At 37.4% G+C, this 15,186-nt stretch overlaps 1 protein-coding gene and 1 pseudogene across 1 annotated transcript in view; one reads left to right on the top strand and one right to left on the bottom strand.

The window, feature by feature from the left end:
* Window positions 1–6,208, top strand: part of SEPP1 (selenoprotein P, plasma, 1) — an 8,453-nt gene extending 2,245 nt beyond the window's left edge. Inside the window, 3 exon segments of the mRNA XM_006889557.1 lie at window positions 354–566; window positions 2,284–2,401; window positions 5,591–6,208. Of these exon segments, the coding sequence (XP_006889619.1) occupies window positions 354–566; window positions 2,284–2,401; window positions 5,591–6,208 (949 nt within the window).
* Window positions 6,209–13,009: 6,801 nt separating this feature from the next.
* LOC102876477 overlaps window positions 13,010–15,186 on the bottom strand; it is a 21,849-nt pseudogene continuing 19,672 nt past the window's right edge.

Raw genomic sequence — 15,186 nt, 5'->3', positions numbered from 1 at the left:
ATAACGCAGATTGTTAATAGATCTTCCACCAATCCTGATGCCACAATTCTCCTCATAGAGCCCAGCCTCTCGGATAATCTGCTCTGCATACATGCTGAAAAGGTATGGAGACAGGATGCATCCCTGGCGTACACCCTTCCCAGTTTTGAACCATGCAGTGTTACCCTGCTCTGTTCTGAATGAAAAAAAAAGGAAGTTTCAGAATCTTCAAGGATATGTAGTAGAGTTATAAGTAAATTAAAAGATAGCAGAGGGTTTCATATAGGGGAAAAAGAGATTGAGAAAAAGATAAAAAATGACTAATAGAATTGAAGGAGATAATGAATTTTATGAATTTTCCCCATTTATTTTAGATTGGAAGACCTGCGAGTAAAACTGGAAAAAGAAGGTTATTCTAATATATCCTATGTAGTTGTCAATCATCAAGGAGTTGAGTCTCAATTAAAATACTTATACCTTAAAAATAAGGTTTCAGAGCATATTCCTGTTTATCAACAAGAAGAAAACCAAACAGATGTCTGGACTCTTTTAAATGGAAACAAAGATGACTTCCTCATATATGATAGGTGTGTATTTCCCCTCCCCTCTCACAACCCCAATTACAATATACTCACTTTGTATTTAATGAAATAGTGATTTGAAATGACATAGGCCTTTTTGTTCCATTGATGAGCTCATTAAAATCTTTGCTTTGAAATTTTTGCAAGTAGAGTACACACAGAGTTCATTTTAGTAGGGAAAATAAAGTAAATGGACTCTCCCCTTCCACATCTTCTCCCTTCCCACCCCATAAACTGACACTGTGATTAATAAAAAGAATTCCCTTCTATTTTACATGTTGTTGTTAAGTGTTGTCGACTCATAGCGACCCTGTGAATGAAAGACCTGAACACTTGTATGACTTTCATCGTTTCTCCAGGTTCATAGGGTTTCTGGAGGCAAGCTACTTTGGAAGTGGGTGCCACTCCTGCTTCCAAGCTTGTTTTAATTGGGGAGCTTCACCAAACACTGTCCACCATTATCACATATGACAGACACATCAGCGTCAAAGTGTTCACTATCACAGCAACCACGAGTTACCTCCGTACAGCAAGTGGACAGACCAGGGTTATACAACCCAGAAGAATGTTTGACCAAAAACAATTAAAACCAGGCCTGAGCACCGAGATTCACAGTACCCTAGCCCTCAGCCTGCAGGCATGGCCAAACATTTCAGTATTTTAAAATTCTGCAATACCCAAATGCTGGCGGACTCTGAGCCAGAGACCCCCAATTCATATGTCAAGTCCCATCTGCTGACACCCACTTGGGGCAAAAAGAAAGCCATAAGAGTCCTGAGCTTTCCATGTGTCCCTCCTCAAGACGCGAGAGGTTATCCTGAGATCCAGCTTGATCCAAGATTCACAACACACTATCCTGTATTTCACATAGACATTTAAAATATTTTGGAGATTAATAGCATGACTAAACTTTGCTTGTCCAAAACTTATAATTTAAGGTGGTTGTTATGTGCCATTGAATAACTTGTGACTCATAGTGACCCTATGGACAACACCATCCTGAGCGAATTTGTCTCTGACACACCTACCTTCGTTTCCCCAGTTACTGCATCAATCCATCTCAAATCAAGGGTCTTCCTCTCCTGCGCTGTCACAGCACCTTTCCAAGCATAATGTCCTTCTCCAAGATAAATACAACTACAAAATTGTATTTGATTACATAGCAGTAATGTTACTACATATTTTAAATATGACATAGGGTTACATATCTATAATATTTTAAAATGCTATTAGACTACGTAGTCTTGCCATGACAGCATTTGGTATGAGTGTCAAGGATATAAAAGAGAATTATTAAGTGCTTTGTATTATAATACCCAGATAGGCTTTTGAAAATATTTTACTGTGTTAGGTTAAAGTTTACACAGAAATTAGATTCCTGTTTAGCAATTTTATACAAATCATCCTGTGATACAGGTTACAATTTTCATAATGTGTCAGCTTCTCATTATTTCCATCTTGTTGGTTCTATTTCCAATGATCCAGTTTCCTTGTACCTCTTTGCTTTCTCATCTTTGCTTTTGGGTAAATGCTGACTTTTTTGTTTCTTCTAGTCAATTGTATAAGGGAACATAGTGTTTACAGGTGACACTGTTTCTTTTATAAGCCAGACTATTAAAGGGCTGAAGAGTAACCTCCAAGGGCTAGGATTATGATAAATGTTATAATGACAGAAAATATTATAATGACATTTGTATTTGTCTTTTTTTTTTTTAAATTTTAGATGTGGCCGTCTTGTGTATCACATTGGTTTGCCTTATTCCTTCTTAACTTTTCCATATGTGGAAGCTGCCATTAAGATTACTTACTGTGAAAAGAAGTGTGGAAACTGTTCTCTCATGGTACTTTTCTCAATTGTTCTTAATGGAAGGAAACAGAAAAGTATTCAAAGAGCTATCTAAATGAATTAGTGTTTCATGACCAGTTAGCTAGTCAGTATTTTTTAGTATGCTGAAAAGAAACTACAGAATTATAATTACAGACATTTCCTATTATTAATAGATATTTCAAGACACCTTTCTAAGGTCTGTATTATCATTGTCTTTGAGTACAAGAATTTTATTAAAAAATTCATATAGATAACATATATCAGCTACTATCAAATAATGTTCTATTAGCATAAGTGCTCAGATAATTAACATAAAACATTATTTTAATGGGAGTTTCCTGCAATGTAAAAGGAATTAAAGAACTACTTAGTTTATCAAAGATGCAAACCTAAGAGTTTTTCTGTGAGATCTTTACTCTGTTTTCCCGTTCTGTAGTTGGAATTTATTTCAAGATGGAATGTTATCTATTGATTGTTAATATTTTGTTAATAACTATGAGACTTTATAATTATGAGAAGTACTATATTTTTATATCATTTAAAAACTGTACTCAAAGAATTGACTTTATTTCATTAATTAGACCCTTTCCCTTACACGGAAAAGAAAAATAATACCAACAGTACTTTCTTGATAGCATAAATTGGCCCTACTTTAACTCAGGTTTTAAAATGTGCATTTTATTTGTAAGCTGAACTTCTTTCAGATTTTATCCAGTTCTAAAGAAATCCACCTCAAATGGCAATGAATCATTTAATTCATTTACTTAGTTGTTAAGGTTCAAGGGTTAATTAGTTATCACATTTTTTGGGATATTTTAATCCTTATAATAATTCTATCAGGGCTATTTAACTCCTTTTAAAGAGGAAGAGTCTGAAATAATACAAATAAAATACTAACTCAATATATATAGCATTTTGGAATTTTTTCAATATTTCACATTCTTGTGCGGGTCTAATGGTTAAAAATATACCTAGTTAGACTAAGACAGATGCAAAACATTTCCTGTAATATGATTAAAATTTATAAGTCATCTAAAAATAGAAATAGTATCTATCCTCTTTATATCTGAATACTGCATCATACTGGAGTTTTCAACTTTATCATATCTAAGATTCCATTGTTTATATGAAAGGTAAGTAGGAGAAAGATGGGTAATCTCCTGTGTGATTCACAGCCTCTGAAAACCCACTGGAGGACTGGATTATGAATAATTTCTGAATCAACAATATACAACAACAGCAAGGAAAAGAAATCCTGCCTATTGAAGAGGGATGCAATGCTGAAATATTTTTGTAGGGCACATACTGGTTATAGAGATAGTGAAATGTGAAAACAAAGTGCTTCAACAAAATAGAGCAATCAATTTCTTTAGTAATCAGTTTTTCTAAATTAGACTGCTACAGTTATTTGTGAGGTTTAATCACACTATATTGTAAATATTTATAAAATCATGTATTTATTATAAAATATTGTCATTCTTTTTAGAAGTAAATAATAAATAATCAAGAAAATGATTACTTAGTAGTTTTATATTAAAAACCCAGTGAAACTTACAAAACATACAACACACCAAACATAGAGAATGAATGAGTTTTTAAGTCTTTGAAGTTGTAACTTAATTTACAAATCAGCTTAGTTGAGATTCACTGTTACAATGCCATCTGATCAATTTTGAGTAACAATAGAGCAACATTTTCAGGAAATTAAACACCCATAGTAATGCAGAAAGGAGTATTATCAGTGGGAAATGGGCAGCCTTTTCAGTTAACAGCACTACAGCAGGACATGATATAAATAGAGTTGAAACATTTCTTAGCATAATCTGACATACAAAAACCTAGTTTTAAACAAAATTTATTGGTATTTTTTTTTAAACAAACAGGAATTTATTGTCTTACAGTTTAGAGAGCTAGACATTCACATTCAGGGTGCAAACTCTAAAGGAAAACCCCCTCTCTCTGTTGGTTCTGGAAGAAAGTCTCTGTTTCCTTCAGCATCTGTAGGCTCATGTTCCCTGGACATCTTTGTGTGTTCGGCTTTTTCTGGTGTTGAAGGCCTAGCATCATAGTTGTTATGTTGTTGTTGTTGTTATGTGCCGTCGAGTCGCTTGTGATTCATAGTGACCCTATGTACAACAGCCCTAAACTCTGCTTTGTCCTGTGCCAATCGCACTGTCTCTGACACTCCCATCCCGATTATCCCAGTCAGTGAATCAATCCACCTCATAGAGGGCCTTCCCCTCCTGCGCTGTCCCTCCACCCTCCCAAGCATGATGTCCTTCTCCAAGGACCGGTCTCTCCTCACAGCATGTCCAAATTATGTTAGACGGAGCCTCAGAATCCTTGCCTCCAAGGATCCATCCAGTTTAACCCTTTCCAGGACAAATCTGTTTGTTTTCCCAGCAGTCCATGGTATTTTTTTAATTACCAGAGTCAGTGCTTAGATTTGATATAAACTGTTGAAGCAAGTATGAGAGATTCTACAGAGGTAAACTGATTTTAGGATAGGAAATTTATTTGCTTTTACTGCAATCTATAGTCCTTTAATATGTCAATCTAATTTTGCTTCTGCAAATACACATCACAGAGGTATGGCTTTCTTTCTTAGCCTCATACAACTCTCAAATTCCTCTTTAGAATTTTGAAGACTTATCAATTGTTCTTGATAACAAAGGCAAAATTTGAATTATACTGTTGAATAAGTTTAATTCTCAATTTTACCTATCTATAAAATAGTAACAATATTCATTTGATATATGCTTCAGGATCTTTTGATTGAAATAAATTTTGAATAAGAAGCACGTTATAATTAGCTATACATAGGAACCAACGTGAATGAAAGTTTAGATGTTGAAACAGACATTACTCTTTTATCATTAGTATGTTTTCATTACGTCCTGTTGAGTCAGAACCGACTCCTAACTGAACCTCCAGTGGGTCTGTAAGTCAAATAAGAGGAGATTGCCCATCTTTCTCCCACAGAGCAGCTGGCAGATTTCAACCATGTGCCTCTGGGTTGGGAGCACAACTCATTACCACTAAGCTCCCAGAGCACTCTTCGTTAGAATGGCAGTATGGAAAAAAAAAGCCAGCTCAGTATTATCTGACTAGTTGGCATGTCATATATGTCAGCTTTAGATATAATTTTTGTGTATTTCTGGTAAATTTAGAGTTTGATAAGTTATTTGTGTATTTACTTCAGACTCTCCAAGATGAAATCTTCTGTCAAAATGTCACTTCGGCTAATGTGGATGAAACAACTGAGGCCCCTGAACCAGATCACCATCACGGTCATGACCGACCCAGTCATAATCATGAGCATTCACATCAACATCAAGGGGAGAATCAGCAACCAGGCGAACCAGATGCTCATCAGCAGCCCCCTCCTCTAGGCCTTCATCACCACCACAAGCTCAAGGGCCATCAAAGGCAGAGTCACCCAGAGAACTGAGATATGCCAGAGAGTGAGGGTTCACAACTTTCCCTTCTACAGAAAAAGCTCTGACAAAAGAGATGTAAAAATCAACTGCTCTGCAAGTTGCCCAAAGATTCAGGGTTGGCTCCTAGTAGCTGATGCTGACATTGTCGACATCTGATATTTGAAAAAACAGGGTCTGCAATCACCTGACACTGTAAAGACAACCTCCCATCATTATGTAGCTGACAGGGACTTCTGGTGGAGGAGAAAGTCATTGAATCTTGACAGTGACGTCTGCCTCCAGCTGCCTGACAGGCAAGTCAGCAGCTTAAGCCCACAGAAGCCAGCACCACCTGAAGTTGAAAGAATAAGGCAGAAATGTGAAAGTGAGCTTCAAACTAAATATTATAAGTGGGATATCCTTCTCAAGTCAGTCTAGACACAATTTTATTTCCAGAATTTTAACAAATTACCCAGTAAAGCGGGACAAAACCCAGAAATTGGATTTATATAAACATGGAGAAATCTCTGACATTGGCTTCCAAATTGTAAAATTAGATCACAAAAATTTTGATCCATACCATATTTGGTTATTACAAGGCAGCTGATAGGTGATTGCAGTACTTGGTTAATATGTCTTTCTTCTTCTTTTTCCAACATTCTATTTGCATCAATGAAAACAGAAGCATAAACTATGACCTAGGGGTTTCTGTTAGATAATTAGCAATTTAGAATGGAGAAAGAACAACAAAGACACATTATCCTTTTCTCTCTAAACTATCTTTTTCTTAACATTTTCAACTGATTAAAACTATAAAGAGATTATTTACTATTTCAGAAATGCTTAACACTTAGATATTTTGCTAAAAAACTATATTTTAAGTAATCATTTATCAATTAAGACTTTGTATCTTGTTTATCTAAGAACTATGTCAAGCTTTTCTAAAACTTGAGAGTGCCTATTTTGAAAGATTGGAAGGGGGGAGGAATTAAAGACTGTTGTGTATATCTAGACTACTTAGGAAGTATTGCCACAGTCAATGATGGTTTATAGGTAAACTAAGTACTATAAACCTGAACTCCTCTATGGTTAATACTATTAAGTAAGAATGGAATACACAGTTGGCCATGGTAGTACAAATTTGTTTAAATAAATGCGCTTTTTAAAAGGTCAAAGTTGTCCCCATTGTTGTGATTATTCAGTCAGCATGTTATACTGGAAACAGAAGTGAATTTTTCAACAGTTTTGTTTTTTTTTTAAAATTAGTTACTAATGAATTTACTGCTATACTCAAAACCGTCTACGTTTATGGTGAGAATCTTTTGCAATAAGCTTAAGGGAAGAATCTTTGCCAACAGAAAGGCGTTGCTCTAGATCTCGGATGGTATTATGAAGAGCTGCAATCTCCTTGTTTTTTTCTTCTTGAAAATGTTGAAGTTTCTAAATGATGAAGAAAGAATTTGTCACAATGTAGAAATAACAAGATTAAGAAGAAGGAACAACAACATAAATACAGTTCTAATTTAAGTAGTTATTTTTTAAAAGGCCTTATTTTGAAAGCTCCATAATGTCTATTTTGAGGCTCTTAATGAGTTGAGGGAATGCTGGTGGCCTAGTAGAAAGAAGCTGCATTGCAGTCCTGAAGTCACACAGCCTGAACCCATCAGCTGCCCCATAGGAGCAGGATGGACAATCTCCCCCCATGTGATCTGAAAACCCACGGGAGGGTCATTTATGGGTCGGTTACAACTTGATGATACACAACAACGAATTGTAGCTGGATAAGGATACAAACCAACTATTAGTACCATTTGTTTCCACTTATTCCTACCTCTCTGTCAATCTTGAAGTTATAAACTATACAAATAAGACATCTGAACCAAAATAAATCTAAGTTCCAAAATAATTTCTAAACATTCAAGTAATTTTTAGTTGAAAACATATAATGAAATTCTAGGAGGCGCAGAAAGTGAGACAACTTATGTGTTTCTCAAATTTACTAGTTAAAATTAAGCTTATGTTTAAGTATTCAAAATCTATTGTCTTTCTTATTATACATTGTATTTCATGAAAGAACTGTTAAATATGAGTAAATACTAAATAACTTTTACAGAAATCATTAAATATTTTTATTTTCTTAAGCAACAGCCATGGGATAAATACTCACATACCCTTCTGTAGATACTTTGTGGCAAAGCTGTAGAATCCAGATATGATTTTGCTGGTTTAGCTTGAATTCTTGCTAGTTTGGCATCAAACTAAATGAAGTTAAGAAAAATTATTGATAACAATTAATAACTAGATTGTATCCATAAGTATCTTCATGAAATTTAAATGTATTGTGTAGCTCACATAACTTTTTTAAGAAGTAACTTAGCAGGAAGAACAAAGAACAACTAAAGTGACTGCACGTTAAAATTGCCTTGTTGTTGTTGTTATGTGCCATCAAGTAGGCTGTGACTGATAGTGACCCTCTGTACAACAGCCCTGAGGCCTGCCCTATCCTGAGCCAGTCTCACCAACTCCGACAGACCTATCCTCATTGCCCCAGTTAGTGTATCAATCCATTTCATCCGAGGTCCTCTTCTTCTGTTTTGTCCCTCCACCCTTCAAAGCATGATGTCCTTCTCCAAGGACTAGTCTCTTCTGGCCACACGCCCAACGCATGTGAGATAGAGCGTCAAAATCCTAGCCTCCAAGAAGAAACCTTGTTTTACCCTCTTCAAGACAGACCTATTTATTTTCTTGGCAGTCCATGGTATGTTCAAGACTCCTCTCCAGCACTAAAACTCAAAGGCATAAATTCTTCTGTCATCCTTAGTCACTGTCCAGATCTTTGATGTATAGCATGTAATTGTGAAGACCATGACCTTGATCTAGACTGGCACTTGTTTAACTTAAAAAGAATAAAAAATACCCACTAATGAGACTCTGAGTATTGCATTAAAGCACTGAGAAGTCAAAGCTAAAGGAAGAAACCAAGAAATCAAAGAGATGAACAGAAAATTTCAAAAGGCAGCCCAGCCCGCGACAACAAAGCAAGATACTACAATGAAATGTACAGAGAGCTGGAGTCAGAAAATCAAAAGGACCAAACTCACTCAGCATTTCTTAAACTCAAGGAGCTGTAAAACAAATTCAAGCCACAGGTGGCAATACTTAAGGATACTTTGGGTAGAATGTTAAATGATCCAGGAAGTATCAAGAGAAGATGCAACCTCCTATATGGGTTGAAGCTCAACTTCAAGAAAACAAAGATTCTCACCACTGGGCCAATTGGCAGCATCAGTATGGATGGTGAAGAGATTGAGATAGTTAACAGTTTTCGTTTACTTGGCTCCACAGTCAATGCTCTTGGTAACAGCAGTCAGGAAATCAAGAGACAAATTGCATTGTGAAAGTCAGCTGTGAGGGACCTCTCAAGAGTACTGAAGAGCAACGATGTCAGGCTGGAGACAAAGGTGCACCTGATCCGGGCTATAGTCTTTGCAATTATGTGCTTTGCATTGGAGAGTTGGACAATGACTAGGGATGAGAGAAATGGAATTGATGATGCCTTTGAGCTATGGTGCTGGAGAAGAGTGTTGAATATACCATGGACTGCTAGGAAAACAAACAGTTTTGTCCTGGAGAGGGTGAAGCCAGAGTGTTCCCTGGAGTCAAGGATTCTGAAGCTTTGTATGACATACTTTGGGCATGTTGCAAGGAGGGACTGGTCCTTGGAAAAAGACATCATGTTTGGCAGAGTGGAGGGGTGGTGCAGGAGAGGAAGACCTTCCATGAGGTGGATCAATTCTGGTACTGGAGTGATGGGAATGAGTGTGTTTGAGATGGCTAGGTTGGCACAGGATGGAACGGCATTTAGAGCTCTTGTACTTAGGGTCGCTATGAGTCGCAAGCGACTCGATGGCACATAACAACAACAACAACATGACTGTGTTTTTTTCATTTTTAATCTCAATGAAAATTCGCAAACATATTGATTTTTCACTCAATCATTAAAGTACTTTGCTTTCTAGCATTAATTACCATTGATTAATTAATTAGGGAGCTCTGGTGACCCAGTGGAAAGGAACTGCTCTGCCAACCTGAAGGCAAAAAGTTTGAATCCATGAGCTGATCTATGGGAAAAAAGATAGCATAGCCTTTAAAAATCTGCTGGAGGGTCAGCTATGCATGTGTTCAAATTCTCTTGCACATAACAATGTAATTAATTAAATACAATGTCTAATCACTCATTTAATATTGACTTTCTTTTAATGTATTAGTGTTTGTTTGTTGTAGTCAAGTATATGAACAACAGATCTGAGCCCTGTCCTTTCCTGTGCCATCCTCACAATCTCTGGCATACTTGAGCCCATTGATGCAGTTACTGTGTTGTTCCACCTCACTGAAGGCCTTCCTCTCTTTTGCTATTTTTCCATCTTTCTAAGCATGATGTCCACCCCCCCCCAAAAAAAATAGACTCTCTTAGCAACACATCTAAGTGTGTGAGACAAAGCTTTGTCATCTTGCCTCCAAGGAGCACTCTGAATGCACTTTTTTGAGGAATCTTCCTCCAGTCTTGATGCCACATTCCTCTTCATGGCGTCTCATTTCTTGAATAATTTGTTTAGCATACAGATTCCCTAAGTGTGGAGAAAGGATACAACTCTACCATACTCTTTTCTTAATTTTATAATTTTATTTGGTTCCTTTTGTTTTTTTACTTTGTTTTTAAATCCTTTCTTAATTTTATACCACATAGTATCCTCTTGCTCAGTTCATCTAACAGCCTCTTGGTCTAGGTATAGGTTTTGTATGAGCACAATTACGTGTTCTGGGATTCTCAATATTTTTTCAATGTTAGCCATAATTTGTTATGATCCACAGTCAAATGCCTTTGCATAGTCAATAAAATACAAATAGACATTCTGGTATTCTCTTCTTTCAGTCAGGATCGATTTGACTTCTGCAGTGATATCTCTGGTTCCACAGACTTCTAAATTCAGCTTGAACTTCTGGCATTCTCTATGCACTTTTCTAGGCCTTTTTGAATATTTTGCTTGCATGTGATATTAATAATATTTCACAGTAATTCCCACATTCTATTGGATCACTTTTCTAGGGAATAGGAACAAACATGGATCTCTTCCAGTCGGTGGGCCAGGTCTTCCAAATTTTCTGGCATAGACTGATGAGCATGTCCAGGGCTGCATGTGTTAGTTGAAAGATGTCAATTTGTATTTCATCAACTCCTAGGGCCTTATTTTTGGTCAGTGCCTACTGTGCAGCTTGAACTTCTTCATTCTATTGGCTCTTTTTGTTGTTGTTGTTGTTGTGTACTATCGAGTCAGATCCAACAGCCACAGTGGGAGATTGCCCCTCCTTCTCCAGTTGTGTATCTGGTGGATTAGGGATTGCAGCACAGCTTCTTGCTACTAGGCCACCAGAGTTCCCTGTATATTAGCTCTTGATCCTGTGGTACTTCCTGAAAATTTTCAGTGTTGGCCAATTTTTGGGGGGGCACAGTGATTATTTTATGTATGTATTCCCTCCATCTTCTTTTGATACTTCTCGGGTCATCCAAGGCTTTTACTACAGCATCTTTAAGTATTACTAAAGGCTTGAACTTGTAATTCAGTTCTTTCAGCTTGAGAATTGCTGGGTGAGTTATTCCCTTTTTATTTTCCAATTCCTGTTTTCTGCACATTCTGTTATAATACTTCGCTTTGTTTTCTTCAGCTGCCCTTTGAAACCTTCTATTTAACTCTTTCACTTCAACATCTCTTCCCTCTGTTTTGGTTTCTTGATTCTCTAGTGCAATTTTTAAATGCTGTGTTGTTGTCATTGTTGTGTCCCATTGAGTCACCTGTGACTCATAACAACCCTCTGCACAACAGGTCTGAACCCTGTCCTATTCCAAGCCAGTATCACTGTCTCCAACACACCTGCCCACATGACTCCAGTTATTGTGTCACTCTGTCTCATCCAGGGTCCTCCACCCTGCACTGTCCCTCCACCCTTCCAAGCATGATGTCCTTCTCTACAAGAACTGGCAACATGTCCAAAGTATGTGAAATGGAGCTTTAAAATCCCTGCCACCAAGGACTAAACTTGGTTTCACTCTCTACAGGACAGAGGTACTTGTTCTCTTGGTAGTCCATGGTATGTTCAATATTCTTCTCCAGCACTACAACTCAAAGGCATTGATTCTTCTTCTATCATCCTTTATCAATCTCCATCTCTCTGATGAGTAGCAAGTGACTGCCAAGATCATGCCTGGATCAGGCACGCTTTAGTCTCTTGACTGACACTGTAGCTCTTCAGCACTCTGGAGAGGTCCTTGACAGTAGATCTACCCAACACAATTCATCTTTTAACTTCCTAACTGCTGGTGCCAAGGGTGATTGTGGAACCCAACAAAATGAAAGTATAAACAATCTCAATCTCTTCTACATCTGTCATGATGCTACCAGTTGGCCCAGTGGTGAAAATCTTTGTCTTCCTGATGTTGAGCTTCAATCTGTATTGGAGGCTGCAATCCTTGGCCCTCTGCAGCAAACACTTTAGGTTCTCCTCAGTTTCAGTAAGCAAGATTGTGTCATCTGCATAGCACAGGTTGTGGGTAAGTCTTCCTCCAACCCTAATGCCACATTCCTCCTCATAAACTCCAGCCTCCTGAATGATCTGTTCCAGAAAAATACTGAAAAAGTATGGAAACAGGATGCATCCATGACATGCTCCTTTCCTGAATTTGAATCATGCAACGTTTCCCTGCTCTGTTCTAATGACACCTTTTTTTATAGGTCCAAGTATAGGTTTCACATGAGCACAAGCAAGTTTAGTCAATTTGTTGTGACCCACACAATCAAATGTCTTTGCCTAGCAAATGAAACACAGATATTCCACTCCTCCTCTCAACTTTTAGCCAAGATCCATTGTCATTAGCTATGATGTCCCTCATGCCATAGCTTCTTCTAAACTCGGCTTGCACTTTTGGCAGTTCTCTGCCAATGTACTGTTCCAGTTACTTTAGATAATCTTCAGCAAGATTTTGCTCGTGCTTGGTATTAATGATATTGTTGTATAATTTTCACACTCTGTTGGATCACTTTTGGAATCGGAATAAATATGATCTCTTCCAGTCAGTTGGCCAGGTAGTTGTCCTCCAGATGTCTTTTTTTTTTGACACCTCAATCTCTTTTGGAGGTGCATTACCCTCACTGATCATTGGCGTTTGCCGAATCTTGCGGCTTCATCACATCTGGCACGTCCAGTGGGTTGGAGAAAGGTTTGATGCGGAGGACCTCTGAAGTGTCATCTTTCCAGAATGCCAGCCCCACTGTGGCTAGAGCCTGGGGTCTCGCTGTCTGACTGGTGAAGCCACACTCGCCCAGGGGCTTAGCGTCCTCCAGGAACTGGTCGACCTCGTACAGATGCTGTTCATTGGATGGCCGCTTAAGGATGCCTCCGACGATGCGCTTCAGCTGGAACAGGGTGCTCTACTCCTTGGCGTCAGTGAAGGTGGTAGTCTTGTGGTGCAGAATCATCAGAAATACGTCCTGGGGTTGGTGGGCCAGTGTGAGTGCAGCTCCAGTCTCCTATCCATGTGGCCTCTCTCCCCTCCAGGCCTGAGGCCTGAACTCCTTTCCAGATTTCTTGGTACAGCCTGGTAAACACATTCAGGGCTGCAGCTGTTTGCTGAAATATGTCAACTGGTATTCTTTCAATTCCTGAGGCCTTGTTTTTTTTGCCAGTTCCTATAGAGCAGCTTGAACATCCTCTTTCATCATCACAGCCTCTCAGTCATATGTTGTTTCATGAGAGTCTTCTGTGTCAGTCAATTCTTTTTTGGTACAGTGACTGTCTGCTCCTTCAATCTTCATTTTATGCTTCCTCAATCATTTAATACTCCGTCAATAGCATCCTGAAGTATTGCAACTCGAGGCTTGGGATTTTTTCTTCATTTCATTCAGCTTAAGAAATGTCAAATGAGTTCATCCCTTTAGATTTTCAACTCCAGATCCTTGCACATTTCATTGTAAATCTTCTTGACATTTGAAATCTGTTCAGCTCTTTCCCTTTCTGATTTCTTCATCTGTTCAGCTCTTTCCCTTTCTGATTTCTTCACTTTGCTTTGGCTTCTTGGCACTCTAATGCTAAAAACATTCCTTTGAAAGAAATCTATAGATACATATCTATAGACTATATATCTACAGACTATGTTTTTCAAATGAGTGTATTTTAAAAAGAAAAATTAGCATACAAAACACTCATGAAAAGAAAAAACTCATTGTGTAAAAACTGTGACAGCTAAGCAGATTTTGGGTATGACTTTGTTAACTTAATTTTAATTTTACAGGTTTAAAATGAAACTGAATTAAGTTAAAGGCAACTTCATTATAAGCTATTTACATAGACCAATTCTTTTGCAGAAATGTCCACTATAATTCTTTCAATCAGAGTGTAATTAATAGTGTAGCATTCATGGGAATTACAAACAAACTGTGAAACTGCATACTCGTTTAGGGGAAAAGTTAGGTAGTTACAGTGAGTATAAATAACAAAAAAGAAAGAATTGTGTACACCACTCAAACAATAGAGTTGGGCTAGACCAGTGCCAGGGTGTGGACAAATAAAATATGAATTTTCAACTAATGCTTCTGTAATTGATGGTGGGACTTTTCAGTTGGCCATGAACCTTCTTCATGCTTTGTGGTTATACTCAGCCAGAAAGCAGCTGTAGCAGCAAAGAGCCTTAAAGCCATCATCATTCTCCTTTCTGTCAGATGATTTTAATGTTCAACATAGCACTTCACCCAGCACCCTGGGGATTCAAAAGCTTCAGAAAAATGGAAAATAGGAGTTATGAATTAATACTATATAAGGTAAAGCAGGAGTTGGGGAAAAGCAATGCAAGAAGAGTTGAATCAGAAAGAGGTACAATGTAGGGGGAAGAAAACATTGTCTTGATATTTTTTAGTCTGACATTTATTTAAAAACTTATTTAGCCTTACAACAGAGAGATCAAACTTCAGGCTCTGAGATGTATACATAATTCTATCATATCTATCGTTCAGTCTCAGAATGGTAACATTATTAAAAACAACAACAAAAAAAATAAAGCTCTAGTAACAAGAGGAATTTAACATTAAATCAAGACATTGAGTAATGTGTGTTTTAGATATTTACTAGCATTTCTAAAAATGTTATTAGGTGCCATGGAGTCAACTATAACTCACTGCAACTACAACAGATTTAAACCTTGTCCTATTTCAACCTCATGTTTTATAATATGTTTAAACCCATTTTTATAGTTATTGTGTCTATCTTATTGAGGGTTTCACTCTCTTTCTCTAATGCTCTATTTTGTTTTTATTGTTATATATCACCAAGT

This window comes from Elephantulus edwardii, unplaced genomic scaffold, assembly GCF_000299155.1.
Source record: "Elephantulus edwardii isolate Elephantulus edwardi_28Jun2011 unplaced genomic scaffold, EleEdw1.0 scaffold00079, whole genome shotgun sequence".
Lineage (NCBI taxonomy): Eukaryota > Metazoa > Chordata > Mammalia > Macroscelidea > Macroscelididae > Elephantulus > Elephantulus edwardii.
Note: the sequence above shows the minus strand (reverse complement) of the source record. Positions and strands in the feature narration are given on the sequence as shown.